The sequence below is a fragment of the Xyrauchen texanus genome, chromosome 24 (assembly GCF_025860055.1).
Source record: "Xyrauchen texanus isolate HMW12.3.18 chromosome 24, RBS_HiC_50CHRs, whole genome shotgun sequence".
NCBI classification, from domain to species: domain Eukaryota; kingdom Metazoa; phylum Chordata; class Actinopteri; order Cypriniformes; family Catostomidae; genus Xyrauchen; species Xyrauchen texanus.
The window spans coordinates 29,670,070-29,696,427 of record NC_068299.1 but is presented as its reverse complement, the minus strand read 5'-3'; the positions used below and the strand labels follow the sequence as shown (position 1 = coordinate 29,696,427).

At 37.6% G+C, this 26,358-nt stretch overlaps 1 protein-coding gene across 5 annotated transcripts in view; it reads left to right on the top strand.

Moving 5' to 3' along the window:
• kcnma1a (potassium large conductance calcium-activated channel, subfamily M, alpha member 1a) overlaps positions 1-26,358 on the top strand; it is a 300,462-nt gene that overhangs the window by 187,839 nt on the left and 86,265 nt on the right. For all 5 annotated transcript variants that reach the window (XM_052089534.1, XM_052089532.1, XM_052089533.1 and 2 more), the window contains exons 6-10: positions 7,722-7,797; positions 9,989-10,064; positions 10,464-10,634; positions 14,947-15,038; positions 23,003-23,113. In XM_052089534.1, the coding sequence (XP_051945494.1) occupies positions 7,722-7,797; positions 9,989-10,064; positions 10,464-10,634; positions 14,947-15,038; positions 23,003-23,113 (526 nt within the window). The remainder of the gene's footprint in view (positions 1-7,721; positions 7,798-9,988; positions 10,065-10,463; positions 10,635-14,946; positions 15,039-23,002; positions 23,114-26,358) is intronic.

Sequence of the window (26,358 nt, the reverse complement as noted above, 5' to 3'; positions counted from 1 at the left end):
CCCAGATGGCCCAAAGCCCCATGGCTGGCAGAGATAATTCCTCTTCTGCATGCCCAACCGTGGCCCCTCCCTCTACACACAGACCTGTTGTCTCAGGCGAACGGGGAGATTTATCATCCACACCCGGTCAGGGAGGCTCTTTGGGCTTGGCCCGTGAGAGGACAAATTTAAGCTCAATGGGGCTCCCCCCACAAGTAGATGCCACTATACAGAACGCTAGGGCCTCCTCCACAAAGTCCCTATATGACTGTAAGGGGCAAGTGTTTGAAGGGTGGTGTGATGGCCGTGGTTCCACATCATATCAGTGTTCAGTCTCTGAAATGTTGTGTTTTTTACAAGACCTTATGGATAAAGTCAGGTCTTTTTCCACTATTAAGGTCTACCTGGCGGCATTTCCGCTTGTCATTTTGGGTTTGACAGCTCAACGGCAGGGCAGCACCCCCTCATTCGTAGATTTATGAAGGGTGCCCGCTGTTCTTTCCCAGTTACTAGGAGAACTGTTCCTGAGTGGGACCTCTCTATGGTGCTGGAGGCATTATGTCAGCCGCCTTTTGAGCCCCTGGGAAGCATTTCCCTAAAATCGCTGTCTTTCAAGACAGCGTTGCTTCTGGCCTTGGCATCAGCTAAACGTGTCAGTGACCTGTATGCACTCTCTGTTCATTCCTCGTGCACTAAGTTCTCTCTTAGCAGAGATACGTTTTTCCTTAAGCCTAACCCGGCCTTTATGCCACAATGCTTCCCAGCATTCTCGTGTGAGGTAATGGAGCTTTCTGCTTTTCACCCTCCTCCTTTTTCATTTGCGGAGGATCAGAGGCTGAATGGTCTGTGTCCAGTCCATGCCCTGCGGGCTTACTTGGATAGGACCAGTGCTTTTCGGAAGAGTAATCAGCTATTTATCTCTTGGGCCCCTCCTCACTCAGGGAATCCCATTTCTAAGCAACGCCTCTCGCATTGCCTTGTGGAAGATATCATTTTGGCTTCTGAATCTAGGGGAGTGCTGCCTCCAGAAGGCATCAGAGCCCACTCCACAAGGGGCATGGCTGCCTCTTGGGCTCTGTTCAGGGGAGTTTCATTGCAGTACATCTGTTCTGCTGACAGCTGGGCTTCTCCCCATACTTTTGTACGTTACTACCGGCTGGATGTTACCAGGACCCCAGTAGCTCATTCTGTATTGGGGGTGAGTTCTTCACAGCCCCTCCCCTGTTAGCTCCTTTTCTTTATATATATATATGTATATATTTAAAATAAGAAAAAGGGGTTATGAGCCGGTTGGCCGTGCACATTCATGTTACCAAGCATGCATTCCTGCCTGGGTGTTGTCTTTATTGTATGCTGCTGGGATGATTTTTATGTTTGTGCCACTAACACAGTTATGCTCTACCTGTACACAGTTCTCACTTGTGTGGTTGCCATGTGTGTGATTATGGGATGTGTCAAGCACCACCTCTTTGGGGCGACCGTTTCTTTAACTGGCTTGCAGGACCTCACTGTGAGTGTATTGTGCAATCGGGGAGCTGTCAGTGTCTCCCATAGGTGGATCTCAAACATGAGATAGGTTACTCACGTAACCCCGGATCTCTGAAACATCGAGTGGAGAGATCCACCAAGCTTGCCCCGCTTGCTGCACAAGAAGCGAATATACTTACTGAGGAGCAGCAGCGCGTGCAGGTCGTTTATATGCTCTTAGGTTCCCCTTGATTATGCTGTCATTGTGGGTTGCCTTTGAACCGAGGCCTTCTCATGGACCATAGAGAGTGAAAGGCTTTCTCTGGACTTTGAGTCCAGAGTTTCCTTGGACCTCACATGGCATGGATCTGGTTCCAACGAGATCCAGAGAAGACCACGAGGAAATAGTCAGAGCGAAGTCTAAGCAGTAAGCGGAGCAGGAGAGACCAGACAAGAGACAATGACAGAAGAGACTGAAGAGGAGGAGAAGAGAGCGTGTTCTTCCTGTTTGGAAACATTTGAACTGAAATTGGTAATTCCCCAAAGGTGTCCTGCACCAATCAGAAGTGACTTTTCAGAGTTACGTGGTCGACTGGGCTGTCCTTTCCGACATTTGATTTTATGGTCCTTCGTTCCAGAGTCTTACAAATCTCCCGCTCAGAAATAGTGCATATTTAATCATGAACTTTTATATCTTGAGAATGGTCTAAGAGACATGGTGTTCGTTGTCATCAGCTTCCACCACATAACTAAGCGAGAACTTCCTCTCCTCGCTTTCCACAGACATCGCTCGGCCACACCCACATCACCCCAGTGACTCCATATACATTTTTGCAAAACTTGTTATAGGTGTCTCCTGATACAATTACTTAAATAGCTGATTATACATTTATAAATACTTATTTATCTCGCTATTACTCAGACCCTGTTTTTTATGATATCGACACACTTTTACTCAAACACATCTTTTTAAACACAATAAATTGAAATGCTTGTACTACAGTCTCACCTACATACATACACTTATTACAACATGAACAGCTTGCACAGTAGCTCACCTCATAGAGTGTTGGACTCTGTGTCAGAGACCATGGATCAGTTTTAGCCTTGAACTCAAACTGACACGTGACATTACAGAATCATAGAAGCAGCACGAAATGAGGTTGTTGCTTCAGCAAATTTGCTCTTTCATTTCGATTCTGCATTTTAAAAAACATGGTTACCTTTAGGCAATGGTTACATTTTGGCGCCCCAGCTGGATTTCACTGGAAACTTGCAGCGAAACGTCATATAAAGCATGTACGTTTAGATTTGCAAAAATATTGTCAAGCTCACGTAAATTTAATGAGATCATGCTAGAATATATGTGAGAGCGTGAGTGCTACGTAGGCTGTGTGTATCGATTTAGACAAAGTTTGGACTCTTCCACTTGCTGTATGATTTACAAGCCTGATGTAAAGTGAGTGCCACTTGAACAAGGGTGACCAGATTCCTGCTTGTGGAAAATGGGACCGCCCCCTCCAGGATTTATTTTTATTGATGTATCCTTACCTGGGTGCAGATCAATGCGAATTAGAGGGAGTATCCGATCATCTTTAACTATTTTCAAAACTGGGAGCAGTTTTTCCTCAGTGTGCACTTGTTAATCATAAAATTCCAAAATGTCCAAAAATGCCAATGTCCAAAATGAAGATGTATGTAAAGCATTGCCTTCATGGCTGTTACACTGAGTCCAGATTTATTCAGTGTCCATGCTGCATTAATTAATGAGAACACATGCTCCACAGATGCAGATGTCCCAGGCAAGCATAAAACAAACTCCACGGCCTTTGCTAAGACTTTAAAGTTGATGGTCTTGCTCTCCAGCTCATGACAAACGTCTATCCATTTCTCAGACATGGCCATCTTATTTATGTTCCACTCAGTGATCCAACGAGTGACAATGTGTTTTGAGCAAGCTCACTCATCTAAGAGCATAGTATTGTCAATCAAACTGAGAGCAGGGATTCTGGATGTGCAAAGCTATGGCTGTGCACAACAGAATGATAAGCAAAAAGTCCTTCACTTGCGTACACCTTGTCAGATTCAGTGCAGCCTCCATGGGCGATGGAAAAGCTAGCTCCTCAAATCTCACACCTCACTTCACTAGGCTTTGTCTGTGACTCCTTTTTAAGAAATAAAAATGTTTCCTTCCTCATGATGCCATCTATTTTGTGAAGTGCACCAGTACCTCCAGCAGCAAAGCACCCCCACAAAATGATGCTGCCACCCCATGCTTCATAGTTGGGATGGTGTTCTTTGGTGTTCTTGCAAGCCTCACCCTTTTTCCTCCTAACATAACAATGGTCATTATGGCCAAACAGTCACATTTTTGTTTCATCAGACCAGAGGACATTTTTCCAAAAGTAAGATCTTTGTCTCCCCCAAAAACTGTAGTCTTGCTTTTTTATTGTGGTTTTGCAACAGTAACTTTTTCCTTGCTGAGCAGCCTTTCAGGTTATGTTGATATAGCACTCATTTTACTATAGATATACAGTAGACACTTGTCTACTTGTTTCCTCCAGCATCGTCACAAGGTACTTTGCTGTTGTTCTGGGACTGATTTGCACCTTTTGCACCAAGCTGCATTCATCTCTAGGAGAAAGAATGTGTCTCCTTCCTGAGTGGTATGATGGCTGCGTGGTCCCATGTTGTTTATACTTGTGTACTATGTTTTGTACAGTTTAACGTGGTACCTTCAGGCATTTGGAAATTGCTCCCAAGGATGAACCAGACTTGTCGAGGTCCACAATTTTTTTCTGAGGTCTTGGCTGATTTCTTTTAATTTTCTCATGATGTCAAGCAAAGAAGCACTGAGTTTGAAGGTAGGCCTTAAAATACATTCACTGGTACATCTCCAATTAAGCACCATCTCCTATCAGAAGCTTTCTGGCTAATTGTCTGAAGACATTGCAGGCTTGGCATAATTTTCTGGAATTTTTTAAGCTGCTTAAAGGCACAGTTAACTTAGAGTATGTCAACTTCTGACCTGCTGGAATTGTGATGTAGTCAATTAAATGTGAAATAATCTGTCTGTAAACAAATGTTGGAAAATTACGTGTGTCATGCACATAGTAGACTTGCCTAACGTTTGCTATTATTAAATCTGTGGAGTGGTTCAAAAATTAGTTTTAATGACTTTTATGTATACTTCTGACTTCAACTGTATAAACTGCTGCTATTATTAGAGGTAGGTCACACTTTATTGTGCTAAGTGCTATTGAGCACCAGCAAGACTGAATACTGAAAATAAGCACAAAAACCACATCCCGTGGCTATCCCATATTTACAAGCAACTTTCAAAAAAAAAAAAAAAAAAAAAAGCCAGAAGTCGCCTACATTAAGCGAAATTGGCAAATATGGTTTGATGATTCTTAAAGAAAAGACCTTCATAAATGTGTAGGCACATTACAGAATGCAGGATATAAATGCAGCAGGAAAATATCAAGACAAAGACACCTTTGAAGTATGGTGAATATCAACAGCAGCATACCGGATGAAGCTCAAAAGTAGGATTACAGTGTTTCATTTAGAATGCAATTATTGCAACGAAATGCCAATGTCTAACATAACAATCTTAACTAGATGGCATTACAGCTACCCATTTAAAAAACACACAAAGAACACGTTACTGTCAGTAGAGCTTCTGTGATTAATTCAGGATTATTGTTATTTATTTATACATTTTTTGACTGATCTAAATCCTTAGAATGCTTCAGTGCATACAAATCTTGTCACCTAACTAAATGGATAGGGGGTCAAAGAGTAGATGCGTACGTGGGAGTTTAATTCCAAAAAGATGAGTCCAAACACGTCAGCGATTCTGGCTTATAATCTGATGAAAATTTTATCCAATGAAAGGTGTCACTGTCTGGGCTTTTTGAGTTTTTACTATTGTAATGTGAAACGGTCCTCTGGATAGACTACTTTGCATTACTCAGATTGCGCTATAAGGGACGGTTATCACTTCCTGTCTGAGCTCATCTTTTCGCTCATTGTTTTGATCACAGTTATTCTCTTTCTAAAGTACGCCTGAAGTTACATATCTTTGAAGTTCTGAAGCATCAAATTTAGCGTTTCTGAAATTAAAGAGTAGGATCACAGGATCAACTCTGAGAATCTAAGAATCATGATCTCCAGCAAGCTTCTAGTGTTTAGGGGCCCGCGGGGTGCCCTAGGCACCGAAACTGTTCAAGAGCACCAAAGGCGCAAAAAGTCATGTGGTGACCTGTTTCAGAATGGCTATCGTGTGAAATTGGGTCCAGGCCAGATAGGAGATGGCAAAAAAAGTGACAGCCAGCGCACTCTCTCTTCCTGTCTTCATGTGCTGTCTAACTGGGGTAAGAGATTCGTTATGATGACCTTATATTCATTTGAAGAATACATTTGCTTTAATTGTGAGGTGTCTAGCTTCACTTGTTTGCTGTGTATGTAAGAGGTCTTCATTTGAATGCTTTTGGGGTTTTAGATTGACTGTTTTTTATGTCCTGTTGCTGAAAATAACACTTTAAACTTATTGTGAAAATGCAGAAAAAATTTGTAAATCCTGTCAGTGAGCTTTACTAAAGAACATTTTTGATAATTTTTTGTGAGAATGCAGTATGAGCAAAGCTGGGAATTTGATGTGTTTGTGTGTATTTGAAAACATTTGTTTTTGAGGCTGAAAGCAGGACAAAAATATTTGTTTAAGAAGCATGCTGAAGCAGGTGATGTATTGTTCCCTAATCTGCTTCCTGATGTGCTCATTTTTCTTTGTTAAAAAACTCCAGATTGTACACGTGAATACCAAATGAATTGAAAATGGTATTAAGTTCATAGGGGAAATGTGCAATGAATAATTTTGTTGTTTGTGATACTTATTATAAATGTATTGTTAACAGTTAAACAGTTCAAAAGTGTAGGTGAGAGAGAAATACTGGAAAGAAAGTAGGAACAAGTAAACAAAGACACTAAAAAGGTTGACTCTATTTTTATCTATTCTTTAAAACAAGATTTTTATTTATTTTATTATTTTTAAACATAAACATAGAATCACCCATAAACGTTAGCTGCTGATGTTTGACTGTGGATTGTAAGCAAGCAGAGGAAAGACACTGGAGGCTCTTCATTAATAATAATAATAATAATAATAATAATAATAATGCTGATGATAAAGAAGATAGCTTGTGATCTACCTATTGCAGTTGGAAGTTAATGAATGGTCAGTGCTAATTAGTCAACATGCTAACTGCAATACATGGCAGAATTTAACTTGGTGGTGTTTTTTATCTGAGGTATATACTGTCAGATTTTGTTTTATGTTAGCCAACACATTATTCAGTGCATCTGTTCTAACTGTATTTGCTTGTTGACAAAATAAAACATTTTCTGTAACATATTGGAGACTCACCTGATTTGGTTAGAAATGGTGTTTTCCTAATAAGGAGGTGCACTGTCACTGTTTTTCTCTAATATATAATAATAATAATAACAATAATAATAGCTGCTTTACTTAAATACAGTCTGTTTGCATTCAGAAGGCATGATTAAACGTTTTGAGAACATATTGCTTTTCCCTTGACTATTAACATATGCGATCGTGAGGCAATCAAAAAGTAACTAAAAGTAATCTGATTATATTATTTGATATTGTGGTAACTGGATTAAGTTACTGATAACATCAGTATTTGTTACATTTTAAAAGTAACCCTCCAACCCTGTGAATAGATTGATGACTCATTTTGCTCATAGTGGTGTTTACAATTTTCTATCCAATAAAATTTGAGTTTTAAAAAGTGATTCTGCACACCCGGTCCCTTATCAGGCTAATTAAGCCTCCGAGAGGGATAAAGGCTGATGGTGGTGCGACAGAGAGAAAGAGTGTTGACGGGCAGCTGTCTGTCATATGTGTGTGTTTGTGTCTTTTGTTTAAGTTTTTCATTAAACTATTACTTTTATATATTATATTGTCAAGCCGGTTCTTGCCTCCTCCTTTCCATTAATCCCTTTACACTGACCTACAGTAATAAGAAGCAAATCATGGTTAATGACTTATGTTTTTTTTGTTTTTTTTTATGCTTTTGGCAAAAAAGAGAGAGAAATGAAATGCACTTCAACATGTCCTACATGAACAGACCCACTGTATACTGTGCAGTAGGCAGGATGCTTGTATTCCATTACAAACTTAGTGATTGTTGTGCATTACTCTTAATCGCTTGTCTTCATTTTCCAATTTTTGTTTTTCTCTTTTCTTACAGGTCTGAGGTTTCTAAGGGCCTTGAGATTGATACAGTTCTCAGAAATTTTACAGTTTTTGAATATCTTAAAAACAAGGTAAGGCCGACAAACATATCACCCACCTCTCATTTTCACTTTTAAAACTCCACAATGGTATCAACACACAAAGCCTCTACGACAGCTCCTTAGGCATCTCTGATGCCCTTTCCATCGCTTCCACCCAGCTCTGCGGCTTTGACACAGATGTCTGCAGGGCTTATAGCAGATCAGAATGTTTTATTTTAATGCCCTACTGTGTGCGTTTAGTCTGCTGTAGGTAAGACAACAGGGCCGCTCTTTCTCTCCAGTCTGATAAATGCAGGAGTATGACGCAGACAGGCCCCTGATTGATTCCTCCTCCAGCGCCCACATGACAGACGAGCACCTCCTGACACCTCAGTGGTATTGCAAAAATATATCTCCAAATCAGAAAGAAAGGGAAAAAACAGTCAGCACCCAACTCAGTGGTTGTAAGACTGCTGGAAGTTTTATTTATTTTAGTTTTGTTTCATCCACTCACATTTCAGTTGAGGGAAATTGATCAGATATATCACACTGAAATGGCACAGCTGTCAACACAATGTACATTTTCTGGGTTCAACAATAAGGATATTTTTCCTGGCCCAGTCAGGTCAGTAATTCAGATTTTTGCTTGCCCTGCCAACAATTTTGCTTACATTTCTTCTGGCCCCACCACAATAAAATCTATATTGTAACTCTATGACAGCTATAATTCATACACACTCTTTTGCTGGAAAAGGAAGGCAAATGGTGATTTGTTTAATATTTTCAACCCATTCTAACTGGATCTTTCACTCATGTTATAATTACAACAACAACAAAAAAAAAAAACTGATGCTTTCACTCAGTGTTACAAATATTTAAATATATAATTAAATGAACAGTTCACCCAAAAATGAAAATTCTCTCATCAGTTACCCTCTTGCCATCCCAGATGTGAATGACTTTTTCTTCTGCAGAACACAAAAGATTTTTAGAAGAATATCTCAGCTCTGTAGGTCCTCACAATGCAAATGAATGGTGATCAAACCTTTGTAGCTCCAAAAATCACAAGGGAAACATAGAAGAAATCCACTAGACTCCAGTGGTTAAATCCATATCTTTAGAAGCGATTTGATAGGTGTGGGTGAGAAACAGATCACAATGTATGTCCTTTTTTCTCTAAATCTCCACTTTCACTTTAGCATCCAAAAGTCACATGTAGTGCCTGTTTAGTTTCATTTTCACATCGGAATTTGAAAGTTAAAGTGGAGATTTAGAGTAAAAAAAGTACTTAAATATTGTTCACCTATTATATTATACCTATTATATTGCTATTGAAGATATGGATTGAAATGATTTAGTCATATGGATTATGACTGCATTGATTTATGAATATTGTATTATGGATTTTGTTTCCTTTATTTGATTTTTATAGCTACAACGGTCTGATCACCATTCACTTGCATTAAATAGATATATAGAGCTGAGATATTTTTCTAAAAAAAATTATTTTGTGTTCTGCTGAAGAAAAAAGTCATATACATCTGGGATGGCATGAGGGCAAGTAAATTATGAGAGATTTTTCATTTTTGGGTGAAATATCTCTTTAACTTTGGTAGCCTTAAATAATACAACTAAAATAAAAACTAAATATACTGAAAAACTAAGCCTAAACTGAATCTGAACTGAAATGAATAAACTAAAACTAACCGAAGCTTTAACTGTCATTATTGTTAACGAAAACTAAAACGAATCCTAAAGTAATTTTCATAAACTGAAATAACAACAAAAACCTATCTGGAAAATAATTAAAGTAAATTGAAATACATTTTAATGACCCCTTAAAAACTTAAAAAACAAAACAATGAAGAAAAAAACCACAAAACTATTATAAGATATAGTGTCAACGCAGCACTGGCCTAAGATGCCCGTCAACTGACCCAAACCTCTTTCACACTCCATCCTTATTGTTGAGCTCTCAGTTTGCACAACTGTATTTTTTGCCACTACAGAACTAATAGACATAATAGATTCAACATGCAATGGTCACCATCGGATCCCAGTGTTATTTGATTTGTTTACTGCTAACTTGTGTATTCACTCCCAGCGAGCAGTGTTATGACAAGGCGTGGCTGGAAGTGGCCTGCTCGTGTGTGTGTTGGGCTCAGTAGATGACTGACTGATCTGTACGTCAGTGTGATGCGTTTCACTTTGAGAGGTGTGACGTAACTCTCGTCTCTCACAGTAATTCCATCAAGCTGGTGAACCTGTGTTCCATCTTCATAAGCACATGGCTCACTGCTGCAGGATTCATTCATCTGGTGAGTGAAAAAACACACACACGTCCCCCTTCTTCCTATGCCCCTGGAGAAACTCACAGAGAACGGAGTGTACATATACATCCGTGAGAAGAAAAAGTTCTTAAGTGGGCATCGCATCTGTCCATTTGTCATCGAGTGTGTGGTTCGTGCTGTGATTCATCTAAAGATTAAGTATTTATTTTTATATTTTATTTTCGTGTTTTTTTTATCAGGATGTGCCAGAGGACATCTGTGCCACTAGATGGCAGCAGAGACTCTGATCGCCACTTAATCCTCAGTTTGTTTCTCACACAATTTATTCTTGTGATATTAAGTATGGACACTAGATGGCTGTAGGGGATCTTTTAATTTTTCAGTTTTTGTCAGTAATTATTCAGTGTACACTCTCCCATCCTACAGGTGGAAAACTCAGGGGATCCATGGGAGAACTTCCAAAACTCTCAACCGCTCTCATATTGGGAATGCGTGTACTTATTAATGGTCACTATGTCCACGGTGGGATATGGAGATGTCTATGCAAGAACCACCCTTGGACGCCTTTTCATGGTCTTCTTCATTCTTGGTGGTCTGGTAAAATAACTTTTCCTCTCGTTGGCACTTGTGTACCTCCCTGCACCCATCCCATACAAACACCTCTCGCCCTGCTACCATGTTAATCTATCTGATAAGACAACTCCTGTGATTTGACTCCCCTAACTGTCATCTTTCCACAGTCTTTATAATGGCCCAAATTAAAATAATGTTTTTTACATATTGTATATGTCCACTGTATTTGTAATGTTTGCACCCACAGTAAAGATCAATTTCCCTGTTTTACCATTACAGCCTAAATCAAGATTATATTTATTGTACATTCATTGTTGTATGCTGAATACCCCTCATTAGACCAGTGTTTCCCAACCACTGTTCCTGAAAGATTGTCAGGTGTGCCATGGAAAATTATCAAATTCCACAAAATATATAAATGCATGAAAAAAAATTATAATTTCAGGGAACCAAATTCCTCACCTTTCTGAGAAATTCACAGTTTTGAAACCATAATCGGTCTCTTGTGTGATAGTGAAGAGCAATGATTAATGTGCAAAAGTGAGTATTATTTATACGCGTTAAGAGTCTTTCACATGACTCGCGTCAGCGCTGCAGAATACATTGAAGTCTATGAAGTGATTTTACACCAAAGTGTTTTTCACTCACGTTTTTGCTTCACCAATAGTGTCTTTGAGAGTACTAAGCAACAAGAAATATTTAAAAACTGTCCAAATTTGTGAAGAGACATGGAATGTCTCATCATTTCTTTTAATTATGTATTACCTTATCGTTTATGAATATCAGAGACTCCAATTATTGAACAAGTTTAAATTCATCAAGAAAACGCTTAGACCTAAACATAAACGAGTCCTTTAATTACTTTCTGCTATCAAAGCAACTGCAAGCTTTTTCTATCTCTTCCAAATACATGTTTTCAATGTTTATTGTGCACACCTCCCGCATTTGTACATGGCAAATTCATTAAATTGCACCTCTGTGACGCTTTCTCAACTCTATTCATATGGAGGGCAATGTGGCGCTTAACGCTGGCATTGAACAGAGCATTGACGCCTCGACTCATCTCGTGTGAAATGCACTTTACAATGACGAAAGAACATTATTGAAACTGAAAATTGTTATTATTTGTCTATTATTGTGGTCTTTTCTGATAAAAGCCATACTCAGCAGTATAAATAGGCTACTGTAGGAAAATGATACTTTAGATCTGCTTTGTGTTTATAATTCTTATACTGAAGTCAGTATAATTGTAGCCATGGAAGTTTTAATAAAGGAGAAGTTAAAGACGTTATTGAAACACTATTATTAAACTATTAATGTTGTCTTTGTTGATGAAATATAATGCTCAGACTGAAGAAAGTCTATAGATCTGCTGTTCTTTTAATGCTTAAACACTATAAAGTCTCTTGGTAGATTTCGGTCATGAACGACTCAAAATGATTCACTGACTCACTCAAAATAGCTGGAATTGGTGCTTTTAGCTTATTCTTTAAAAACAATATCCCCAGAAAAAAATTTTGTGGACAAATGATTGTCTTACCTTTTTTGCCCCTTGAATTTGCATCCCTGTAATTTGTTGTGGCATTGCAAGAATTAGAATTAGAAAAGAAGCAACATTTTTTGTTTTTTTCATTACCCATTTAGCACTCTCGGCACCTGTGACCTCACACAGCGTAGCCTACCTATGTGACTTGTTTTGTTGTTGTTGTTGTTTTTTTTGCATAGCCGAATTTCAAACATTACTGTTAGATGCTACTAAGATGGACAGAAAACATGGACAAGTTCTTGAAAGGGAAAAATATTGATGATGGTTAGGATAGTGGTTTGCCTTAGAATGTTTTAGTTGTAAAAAGAAAAAAGGTTGGGAAACACTGCCTTATACTACATGTTGTATTGCATTTAAATTAGTTTGTAAAGATGTACTAAAATGTGAAATATTTTGACCGATAATGTTGTTGTTATTCTCTTAAGGCAGTTTTGCGGTTTCAGGAGATCCCATAGTTCTGTTTCCCTCCCCAAATTCCAACAAACACAATGGCATGGAGATGGCCCATAGTCCTGCTTGAGTGACACCACAGCAATGGCAGCCATAAACACTTTGAGACCAGAAAAATTTTAGATGATAATACAGAAATATAAATATAGCAATAACAGAGGAATCTTCATTTCAACCAAATGACCATTGTTGCACATTAGATACAGAATATTGAATCAGTCAACACATGGGTTAAAATAAGTAAGGGATAATGTACAGCTGGTTGTGAATGCAACACCCAGACAGGGTGATCAGGACCCTGACGTGAAGTGGAGGAATTCAGCTGTTCGGCGATTTCTTTCTTTTCACATAATTACATCATTTGAATGCAAAACAATAATTTATGTTAATTTATTTATTTGATTAGTAGCCATGCAATAAGTGTTATAATGCACAGTCATCCGATTGACATTGCAAAATTGACCCTGACGCAAAGCTACATTATCCCTCTTATTACACAGCTGTTAACCAGTTAAAAAATAAATTGACATAAAATATTGACTTGAAATTATGTAATCAAGTAAGAAGAAAGAAAGCTGAATTCCACCTCTGGTGTACGTCAGAGTTCTGTTGGTGTTTATTTTGTGAAAAGTATCGTCTTACTGCTTATTATCCAGCTTATTAAAAGACTACTTTCCAAATAAATAAATAAATGGTTATGAAACATTGATCTGAGTTGAAATTATATTATTAACTTGTAGATATCACACAGTGATCCGAGAAGTAGGAAAGTTGACTCGCAATACCTGGATGTATTGATACATGTCTGATACATCTTAATCCTCCCATGTGCGGTTGTTACTCAGAAATATCAGACTGCTAGATGGCACATTCACCAATCAGAATCGAGTATTCCAGTGATACAGGTAGTAAAACATAATAATCGTATATTTATAGTAAAATATAGTTTTTTGGCATCTTTTTCACACTGTTTCTAACTAAATGAACAGAATACATAGTCATTTTTATTTATATACACTATTATAGCAATAGCCTTTGCAATGTCAAATATTTTGTCATTTTATTAAAAAAATAAATAAAAAACATTATTAATTATTGCATCATAAACCTAAATACATTGGGTTACACCAATGGAGATATAATTTTTCAGATATAGCTACACATGTTCTGATTTTACAGTGTATAGTAATAAAGAATTATATTTACCTACTTGTTTTATTAAAATATTTGAAAACATAAAATACCACACTGGGGCCACCTTGAATATTTTGGAGTGATGCATGTTGAAGCTGTGTATTGAACACATTCATTGAATTGACATTTAAAAACAAAAACGATTTGTGGGAATGAATCAAACATCCCAACTTGATAAATCACACAGCCTTTGGGCCCAGGTAGTTAACAGACAGACATTGAGAAGGTCTCATATGAAGTTATACAGACATAATGTAGGACAGATGCACTCAATTTCTATCACAGTACAGAACATGTTCCAGCTGTTCAGGAGTTTCCATAGCAATGTGTGATTTCTTTGTTTTGGGGAGGACTGGAAATTATCACAGCTCTGTGGTCTGCTTTATATCAGGTGTTCAATTAATGACTTCAGTATGGAAATGTTGTAAATCATCAAGTATGATCAGGCAGATGTCATAATTCATCAGGGCCCCAGAGTGAGGTGAAGAACATCATAAAACTCCCTTTGGAAAAGTGAGACTGACAACATGGGGATAAAGTGTCCTTCTAACACAGTGTGGAGATAAAACAGAATTTTGATGAGGCTGCAATCTTGCAAAACACATCCAGCTCATTCAAAGCACACTAATGAGTCTTAATGTGCTTTGCAGCTGTGGGCAATCAGGCTGGACTATTCAAATCAACTTGCCACTGCATTAGTGTTTGTTGGACAAAACATGGCATGTAGGTTTTATTTTTTTTTGCTCCTCACGACAAGACTTTATTTTTTATTTTTTGTGTGTGCTTTCAGTCAAACATAGATGGGCAGCACCATACGTTTTGGGATTTTTCTCTAAAGTGATCTTAAATACTGGTTCATTTTCCTAAAGATTTGGCATTTTCCCACCATTCCATTTTCCCCTTGATTAAAATCATGGTGTGAAATGGGGAGTATTTGTGAAATCATGCTGTCTTTTTATTTCAGAAGCACAGAGGACTTATTTGGAATTTTTTTTTTTTTAAATACAGTAATAAAATATGGTTACAGATTTGTAACTAACCCACCTTCTCTTCGGGGAAAGTCGGGTGGACAAGCGTGTACCCCCTCGGATGGGTTTTTCCGCTCTCTTTTTTAGTCTTTGCTTCTGTCTCCTATCTTCTCCTTAGGCCATGTTTGCCAGCTACGTCCCTGAAATCATAGAGTTAATAGGAAACCGCAAGAAATATGGTGGTTCCTATAGTGCGGTAAATGGCAGAAAGTAAGTATTCCAGGTGCCTCTGTGTCACAGCAGGGCCCCTCTTTGCATGCCCTTTTCTGTTTCTGTTCCATGCATGTAGGCCATGTTTGCTCGCTACGTGCCAGAAATTGCTGCTCTCATCCTTAATCGGAAGAAATACGGAGGAAGTTATAACTCGACACGAGGCAGAAAGTAAGTTAAAATCCAGAACCAGGTGTGGTTGTGTGACTCAGATGCCCCTTTTTTCGGATAGAGAGGGTGTTATTGCAGATAAGCAATAATTGACAATAGAAAGCATAAAGGATAAATAAATGTCACACTGTGATTGGAGACCATGGCCATTGAAGCCACATGTCCATGCCCTTTGCTCTGTGTCCATGGCTTCTTTTCTGTAACACATCTTGCTGCATTTTAATTTCATTAAAATCTCTAGAGCTGTCATGACTACTGTTTATTTTCCATCCATTGTGTGCTGCTAGAATCAATGTGTTTGTCTCACATTTGCTAGATTCTCTCATGCAGTGTATCCCAACCCTGTTCCTGAAGGCCCCAAAAACTACAAATGTTGGATGTGTCCCTTATCAGACACACCCATTTCAGGTCTTGGTGCACTCTATTAATCAGTTGATGAGTTGAATCCAGTGTGTTGTGGCTGACAAGACCGAACACATTCTTGCATAATGAATATAACAAAACGCAGGTGTCTCCAGACACGTTTTCTAAAAGTTGAAGTTATTTTAATTTGACACTGCGTCTTAAAAACGTGACACTTCTGTGGCTATAAGAGGCTATAAACTGGGAGGAGTGGTGCAATAGACATAGACGTCCATCTAACTTATGTTTACATAGAAAAAAAATTAAAAAACAGTGTTCAGCACGAACAACCCCTTTTGCTGCATTCCAGTTAACTCGGAATTCTCCTTCCTCCTTGAAAACAATGACTGGAGCAGTGCTCAATGTCAGACATATGACTTCTGAAGTTGGGGCACGTTGATCAAGCCTGACGTAAGTGAGAAGAGTAATTTGACAACATTTCCAAAATTACGTCAACTAATGTATTTCTGATAAGGCAATCGTTTCAGTTCAGAAGAACTTTATTTGTCGACTGGAGTCATGTGGATTATTTTGATGCACCCTAAATATCCATTTTGGACCATCAAAAAATGGAGTACATTCACTTGCATTGTTTAAAGGAGGAGGCATGAAATTAAACGCTAAAAATCTTAAATTCTGTTTTGATGAATAAAGAAACTCAGATACATCTTGGATGGCCTGAGGGTGAGTAAATTATCAGCAAATTTTTATTTTTGGCTGAACTATTCCTTTGTTTATTATAGTTATAATGTAATATATATTGTTTTTGTCAGCTTTTTTAAAGTGAGTGCAAGCATTTTGTGTTCATGGCTTTTGTGTTTTGCAATATTTGGCACAAGGACGTGAAATTTTCTTGTAGAGTAATTTTGCCACCACATGTTATGTAAATTTGACTTAAACACTTTGAGGTCAGAAGTTGGGAATTTCACCCCAGGTATTCCTACCGCCGACTTAATCTGGAACACTGCATTAGATTAGAAGATATTCAGAATTATGTTGGAGGCCTGTAGGAGCAGGGTTGGGAAACAGCAATAATGTAAAGGAAATGTCCACAGTGAAGTATATCCTCTTGAAGAAATGTATTTAATCACTACCACTCACTTATATAACTTGCTTTTTTGTGACACTCAAGTAAAGTAAAAACATTGAACATAGCTATCTTATCAGCTTCTATTCTGTTTACTTAGACTCATCATTTTCATGTGTCTATTTCTTTTTTGTGCTTTAAGTTCTGCTTTTCCATCTCTTGCATGCTCTTTGTGACTGGACATCTGTTGGCTTTTTTCTTTTATCGGTTATGCACGCTGCAGTGAGAAAAAGCCTCTCTGGCTGTGTGTCACTGCTTGCACCATCTCCTCATCTTTGTGTGACATGACTCTGGCCCTGATCTTCAGTCAGCTCGCACACACCCAGAATGCCTGGATGCCTCAGCTCTCACACTGGAGCTACTTCATTGCAATTGGCTTGCTATTTTGCCCCACTTGGTACTTTTATCATGTCCCGTTTTTCTTTTTTTTCTTTTTCAAAGATGACCCCTGTGAATGTGGATGTTTTGAACCCCACCACTCGTTTCTGGCTCAACACGGCCCTGTCATCAGCACAGTGATTCTCCTAAACAATCGCCTTTAATTTCTCGAGTCTTTCTCTTTCTCTTTCCCAACCCATACCGCAGCGTGAAACAGGCGCACGGTCACATCCAGCTTTCATCATCTGAATTTGAGGGCAAATACTAAGCCAGGAGAAAGCCATTAGGAGCCCCTTTGTTTGATGCCATTTCCCTGTCAGTGAAATAAGATTGATGAAATGTTATGTTTGGCCTCAGCCCCATGTTTGGATTTGCAGTCTGGTGTTGAGAGAAGGCCTTGTCAAAAGAGCGGAGCCTCTCCCTTTCTCTCACTCTCTGGCTATGCATGCATCTGGATGCAATTACAGGAGACTCCATCTCTCTGGTCAAGCAGAAAGACAGGCACCAAGCATTGCATTACTGTTTAAATATGCATGGGACTGTGTGCTTTTGAATGGACACTCTGCGACACAGAAATAAACGTGTCAGGATGTTTATTTCCTCTGTCAGCACTTTTCCGACAAGCTTAGGCTGGCGCAAAGTATAAAACTTTGGTGTGTAATTCTGCATAAACTCAAAACAGTTCTAGGGCCTTAAGTTTTTATTAATTAGCCTTGGGGTGTTAATGAATAAGTGTTGAAGGTAAAGTTATGTCACCTAATGTTGATTTTAGAAAAAGTCAGTGTAGAGTTTAGCTTGACTTAAAACAAAGTATAATGGATCCTTATGAATTGAAGCATATGGCATTATAAAAAAATTTGACAATGGATATTAAAAAATATCTACATTTGCAGAGGAGCAAATGAAATAATTACTTTCTCTGAGATAATATTTACTACACCTCTGTACATTTACATTACATTTTGTCATTTAGCGGATGCTTTTGTCCAAAGCGGCTTACAAATGAGGAACGTATGAGGGACGTATAACCTCTGTATTATACGTAATGTCCAAACTTGAATGTCTTAAAATTGTATTTTGTTACTTTCTCTTTTATATTAACAGTATATACAGCCGTTTTCAGCCAGCTATGTGGACATACCTACTGTTATCGTTCACTAAGGTCAACTGAGTTCGGTCGTGGTGCAAGGTGTAGCAATAGTTTTAAGTGTAATCTTTGCTATTGAAACCATCCCGCAGCCAAAGTTGTGATGTCAGCATGTGTGCAGTGTAGCGTTGAACCGTCAAAATGAGAAAGCAGTGCAAGTTGGATCTATGACTTTCATTTAGAGCAGCTTTCCATTGGAATGGGCTGGGGTATCTGTGGTTTCCATTACAGCACTGCCAAACTGAACAAATGGAATCAGAAACTGACATAAACCCTGAGTGAACTCTGAGCTCATGCACCTCCTCTGAGCTCCTCTCCAGAATCTATGCCATGCCAAGAACATGCATCGACTGCACCCGGAGATCAGGCCTCTGTTGGCATGTGTGGGCATGGAATGAGAGCTGAAATGGCATATAGAAATGACGTTACTGATATGGCTCTCATAACATATTAAAACATCAAAAGAAGTCATCAATAGAGGTCCAGTCATCTGGTTTCTTGACTTCTGGTTGGGTGTGTATGGGAAACAATCCATGCATAGCTGACAGTCTGATGGATAGTCTGTGATGTTGGACAGTTTATTGCAATGAACATTATTGTCCTGCTTGATATATTTACTGAAATATAGCAGAATTTTCTACTTAAGGGTAATTTAATTTAGATGGAATTCTTTATGCTGGCATGTGTTTCTGTTACAAACTATGTTGATCGATTATGTATTCCGTTTAAAGTCCTTTTTTAGTTCCAGGACACTTGTTAAAAAAAGTTATGGAAATCCACTGAAATGCATAGTATCCAATCATACAGTACAGCCAAGTGCATAGTGGGACTATGTCCAGTATGTCATATATCAGAATATTGTGATTCTTTTTCTCACTATTTTGCATCTTTACTTTATATCCTGTATATATATATATATATATATTTATTTTTGGATGTTTCTTCAACTTAGGGCACTTAGACTGTAGCACTGTGAACTTCTTGAAAGTAAAATAAAAAAAATAATAATAATATTTCACACTCTTACTAGTTTATTTAATTTGTCTAATTACAGTTTCCAACAGTGTGTGTACATCACAGAAGACTTATGTAAGTTTTAAAAAAATGTGTCGAAAAGTTATGGAAATTACCAACACAGTGTAATTTCCACCACATCTGAAATTTTGAATTGTTTGTTAGAATTTGTTGTCGAAATGACCATTGCAAATTACATTTTTAAAGTTGTTTTTTGTTTTGTTAAATGACCGACTCATTTGTCTTGTCAAGGCTAATTTAATAGCCAACATTTTATGTATCCTAATACATTTTTGCATACAGCTTTATTGGAACTGCAGTGTTATTTAAAATGTTCTTTGTTTTATTCAGACATCATTTGTCTCATAAGTTATTCATTCATGTATAAAAATGTATTCATGCTTTTACTGTCAATTCTCTTGACTTAGTTAAAAAGTACACTAATGTTTGAAAAAAAAAACTTTATTTAAGTTTTAATAGTTTCCATAGTTTTTGGAAATAATAATATATATAAAAATAGTTTATTTCACAATTAATAATTTATTTAAATTATAATGGTTTTAATCATAATGTAATACCATCATAATAATTTGTATTTTTATAATGGATTTAAATAGTTTAAAATTGAAATTCTGGGTCTGGAACAAGGCTAAAACAATCAAATATGTACGTAAAAGCATTTTTTAAACAGTACCAAATATAAATGATGATGGTCTGGTTAAAAGTAATTTGAATCCACAGATAAAGACCTTCATATAACAAAAGGAAGTTGTTGACATCTGGTGCTTTTAATAAAAATCAGAAATTATATTTCCCGAAGTTGAAGAAACATCCTTATATATTGATATCATTGGTCAAAGTCGCTTCTATGACCACAGAAGAGAGATTAAAACTTATCCTGCAGATGTGCTTTTAAACGTGTGACAAATGGAGATACCAGGAACCAAACCACCATAGAAATTGAGCAGACACATTCCCTGCCTTAATATTTAGATCAGTGGCCAATCATTATGTGTTTATGGCGAATTCATCTTATTTGTATTATTATTATTGTTTTTAAATATATATTTTTTTCATTTACCTTTGGTCCCCTACTGTGTTTAATATTTGGCTACATCATTGTGTGATACCCAACACTAAAGCATATTCAGGGAAATTACAGTCAGATATGACGTAATTGAGGATTGAATAATTACAGTGTTTTTGAAAGGTGTGACTGGCTAAAGTGTTGCCAAATGAATTCATCACTGAACACTGCTTCCTAATGATGATGGAGTCCTGGCCCCTACATATAGGTCCAATTAAAACTCTGTTCTCTTTTCTTTTTAAGCAAAGGACAAGCATTTACTCCTTTTATCTTGTGAAGTTCTCCTCACCTCAACCGTTTGGAGACAACTTTTTCTAAAACATTGTTGAATAGTCTGTGATGGCTGTGGAAACTGGAGACCTGCATATTATCTATTTTGATCACTCAGTTAAAGGATTAGAGCAGTATCAATGGTTTCGCTGCTGAGGCTGATGTTCGAGCTTGTTGTTTTTAATTTCTTCAAATGTTTGGTTTTGATTTCCATGTATTGGTGCATTGTTTTTAATCTATTTTTATTTGGTGTGTTTCACAGTGCCTGCTAGATAAACTGCCCTTCTGCATTTGCTTGCTGAGTTTGTGCACATTTTTAGTTTATTTTCCACCTTTTTGTTTGCAAAATTGTGTTGTAACCCATGCTCTCTTCTCTTGTTCACAGTACATTGGTGTTAATATGTCTTTTAAGTGTGTAGATATGACGTTGGTGTAAATGTCTTCGTTAAAATGTTTATATTAATATTTTTAAGTGCTCATAGTACTTTTTGAATCAGGGACAATCTAAGTATCTGCCTAAACACAAACAGAGCCACATAGAAGATAAAAATAGAATGCAAGGAATTCCAGACACTTGGATTTTATAAAAAGATCCTGCTTTTTATTTTTTTTTAGGGAAACATGCCTTTCTTTTTCTGTGCTACTGTAAGTCTTAACTCAAGCATTGAAAAATTGAAGAAAGTTTTGGCAGCCTATAATGACCTTACCTAATACTCTTTTGCATGGGTTTGTTTCTTGTATTGCTTCCAGTGGTGAAACACAATCAGTAGCACTGTCACGCACCACTGATAACTCATCAAAACATGGAGACAACATGTCTGACATAAGTGTCACAGAGTGTGTTTGTGTCCATGCCAGAGACTCTTAATTGGTGTTATACAGTTAAAAGAGTGAGAGCACTGTCATACAAAACCCTTGGATTTAGCTAAAGCTCTACAGAGGGCATTTTTGGAAATAGGAAAACATGAATAATCGGTCTCTCATCAAGCCACCCCTCTGCCAGATGGTGTTGGCTTTACACCAAGCCAACTTGACAGGGTCCTCTCATCCCAGCACATTCAAGCATGCAATTACTACTACTCATTAAATACAAGAGTGGATCTGTGAAGATCATTATGTCTGATAGCATCCAGATTCTGCAGCATTAAAGCCTCATTGAGCCTCATCGGCAAAGAAAGATCTGCCTAATGTTTGCCAGGGATCTGAGCACAAATAATCACAACACCTGAGAGTGCACATACACATACACCCAGTTACAATTAAGGTCAACCTGAGTTCTTAGTACAATCATGAGCCCATAGTGTCTGCTTAGGGGAGATGTTGTTTAGACAGATTTAGATTGATGACTATGCACAGTTAAAGCTCTTGAGACTTTGACCACAAAGTAATCCAGCATGGGAAGTGAAGCGATTGGCAAAGCCCATGGCTACAGCTCAACTCTTTGACCTCCTGTTGCATGCAACTCTGCCTGACAAATAAAGCATTGTTATTGCCAAGAAATTGTTGTACAACAGCAATAGAAGTAGCCATTAAGTTGTTAGAATTGTAACAATGGGCCGTAATCAATTATACGAGTCAGATCATTGCAGACATGTAAAGCTCTTGAGAATAACTTTGGTGTGTAATTTAAAGTGTAGCGCTGTGTAATTTAGTGTAAAATATAGTTTAAAGGCCCAGAATGAAAGAAAAGGCAATCTCAGGTAATGTCTGGAGGATGGCTGGTTAGCAGTACATTCAGCAGGCTTTAGGCCTCTTGGGCCTTAGTTCTTAGTCCAAATTGGTTACAATGCTGCCTTAAAAGGCAGTAGATATAGTGTGGCAGCTCACTAGTTTTTTGAACAGATCTCTAGAATGAAAATAGATCTTATTAAGGAGACAGGATAAATGATTCACAAAGCCATGACCTCTGGTCCATTCCAGTTGAGCCTTGAAACAAAATGTTTGTTCCATCTGATGTATCCCAAGTTTTTAATTTAGTGCCTGTCCTGGAAGAGAGAGAAGTCACAGTTTAGGCTCATAGTAGCCACAGAGCCCAAAACAATTTAAAAGCTTTTGACAGGAGTTCCAATACATGTCAACATTCTAGCACAGGGGTGGTTTGGCTACAGAGACTTATTGCTTAAGAAAATTTGACAATCTGACATTAAAATGTAAGATTACATTTTGTTTGTCCTAAAAAAGTTTTAAGCATTTAATTTAGTGTTTAGAGCTTTTTCAGAATATGTTTATAAATATGAAGTTGAACAGCATGCACTGTTATGACTAAAAGGGGAGTGAATATTTAAATCAATGGCATGAAATGTTTTCATTACATTTTTGGTTATTATGACTTTATGGTCTTTTTAGGGTATGCCAGATTTTGTTTTGCTTTGTGTTGCGCTCTTCAACTGAATTTTCCCATTTTACAGGCACATTGTGGTCTGTGGTCATATCACGCTCGAAAGTGTTTCCAACTTCCTTAAAGACTTCCTACACAAGGACAGGGATGATGTCAATGTAGAAATAGTTTTTCTTCATAAGTAAGTACAACTTTCTTTGGCATAAATTTTAAGGACTTTATAGAAACCTTTTTTCAATTTAAGTAGTTTAATAGCCTGTGCTTTATTTAGAAAAAATCTAGATTAAATGTAGTTATATGTAATGTATGTATATGTAGTTGCATGTAGTTAACCAGAATCAATATCAATGCACTTTTAATTATTGTTTTACGCTAATACAAATGTGGTGTGTTAAAGGTGAATTTTGTAATTTCTAAATTGTCACTTGTTCATTTGTGTGGCCTGACTGTAGTATGGGTCAATGATGTGATTCTTTTTTTTTTTGTTATTCAAAAATACATAAAAAAATGCAGTTTACACAAAGAAAATATATATTTTAATACACTTCTACTATGATAAACAAGTTTACAATTTTTACACTCACACATACACACATACACATGTTTGGTTTCCATGTTTTATGGGGACTTTCCATAGACATAATGGTTTTTATACTGTACAAACTTTATATTCTATCCCCTAAACCTAACCCTACCCCTAAACCTAACCCTCACAGAAAACTTTCTGCATTTTTACATTTTCAAAAAACATCATTTAGTATGATTTATAAGCTGTTTTCCTCATGGGGACCGACAAAATGTCCCCACAAGGTCAAAAATTTCGGGTTTTACTATCCTTATGGGGACATTTGGTCCCCACAAAGTGATAAATACACGCTCACACACACACACACACACACACACACACACACACACACACACACACACACAAACACACACAGTGTATATGCATGTATGTATGTGTACTGTATATATACACACACTCATCGACCATTTAATTAGGTAGACCTGTACTTCTACTTATTTATGCGATCATCTAATCAGCTAATCATGTGGCAGCAGTGCAATGCATAGAATCATGCAGATACGGGTGAGGAGCTACAGTTAATGTTCACATCAACCATCAGAATGGGGGAAAAAATGTGATCTTAGTGATTTTGACCATGGCATGATTGTTGGTGCCAGACAGGCTGGTTTGAGTATTTCTGTACCTGCTGATCTCCTGGGTTTTTCCATATGCAACAGTCTCTAGAGTATAAAGAGAATGGTGTGAAGAACATAAACTTTCAGTTAGCATCAGTTCTGTGGAAGAAAACGGCTTGTTAATGGCAGAGGTCAGAGGAGAATGGCCAGTAAAAACTAAAGTTTAAAGTAAAAATAAAAATGGGGTCAGGAGTCAGGAGATGAATTGCTTTTTCTTTGCAATTCTTCCCATAAGACCTGCACCCCTGAGTCTTCACTTTACTGTTGTACTTGAAACTGGTGTGAGCGGGTAGAATTCAAGAAGCTGTCAGCTGAGGACATGAGAGGTGTCTATTTCTCAAACTAGTGACTCTGATGTACCTCTTGTTTTGTTGTACATCTGGCCTTCCACATCTCTTTCTGTCCTTGTTAGAGCCAGTTGTCCTTTGTCTTTGAAGACTGTAGTGTACACCTTTGTATTAAATCTTAAGTTTTTTGGCAATTTCAAGCATAGATTAGCCTTCATTCCTCAAAACAATGATTGACTGATGAGTTTTTAGAGAAAGCTGTTTCTTTTTTTGCCATTTTTGACTTGCCAGACATGCCAGTCTATTGCATACTGTGGTGACACAAAGACAATGTTGAGCTTGATTTAACAAACCAAATAGCTTTCAAGATGTGTTTGATATAATGATATAGTGACTTTCTAGTATCAAATTAGCAATTTAGCATGATTACTCAAGGATAAGGTGTTGGAGTGATGGCTGCTGGAAATGGGGCCTGTCTAGATTTCTTTAGATATTTTTTCAAATAGTGATGGTGCTGTTTTTTACATTATTAATGTTCTGACTATACTTTGTGATCAGTTGAATGCCACTTTGGTGAATTAAAATAACAATTTTCTCCCGAAACAGCTAAATTTGTACATTATTTCAAACTTTTGGCTACCAGTGTGTGTGTGTGTGTGTATATATATATATATATATATATATATATATATATATATATATATATATTTAAGCAATTTCACACAAGCAAGAGTACTATATGGCGCTAAGTCAGCACTGCTGTGATTACCTACCGCACTTACAGACCAGGTACACCTCTTCATTGCATTGGTATTCCTTGATGGCAGTGGCCTCTTTCAGCAGGATAATGCATCCTGCCACACTGAACAGATTGTTCAAGAATGGTGAGTTCAAGGTATTGCCTGACCTTCAAGTTCCCCAGATCTCAATCCAATTGAGCATCTGTGGGATGTACTGGACCAACAAGTCTGTTTCCCAGCAGCTCCACCTTGCAACATACAGGATTTGAAGGATCTGCTGCTAATGTCTTGGTGCCAAATACCACAGGACACCATTAGGGGTCTTGTAGAGCAGTGGTTCTCAACCAGGGGGCCGGGACCAACAAGGGGGCCTCAGCACACTTCCAAGGGGGCCTCAAGCTGACTTAAAATGTATTTAAAATGCAAAAAAATACAAGATATTAACAGGCTCTTTCGGAAACTTCTAGAATAAAATATGATCCATGATTAATTATTTTAATCAGACATTTCTAGTGTTGGCGAAGGGGCCTTCAAATGCTGTCTCGGACAGTGGAGGGGCCTTGGAGCCAAAAAGGTATAGAACCACTGTTGTAGAGTACATGCCGTAGTGAATTGGCGCTGTTTTGGCAGCACTTCAAGGACCAACAGCATATTAGACAGGTGGTCATTATGATTTGGCTCGTGTGTGTGTGTATGTGTGTGTTTATACTATATAAGTTGAAGTCAGAGGTTTACATACACCTTAGTGAAATACATTTAAACTTAAAAGTTTTTCACAATTCCTGACATTTAATTGTTGAAAACATTCCCTGTCTTAGGTCAGTTTGGATCACTACTTTCTTTTAAGAATGTGAAATGTCAGAATAATAATAGAGAGAATGATTTATTTCAGCTTTTCTTTAATTCATCACATTCCCAGTGGGTCAGAATTGTACATACACTTTGTTAGCATTGGGTAGCATTGCCTTTAAATTGTTTAACTTGGGTCAAACATTTTGGGGTGCCTTCCACAAGCTTCTCACAATAAGTTGCTGGAATTTTGGCCCATTCCTCCAGACAGAACTCATGTATCTGAGTCAGGTTTGTAGGCTTCCTTGCTTGCACAGGCTTTTCCAATTCTGCCCACAACTTTTCTGTCAGATTGAGGTCAAGGCTTTGTGATGGCCACACCAATACCTTGACATTGTTGTCCTTAA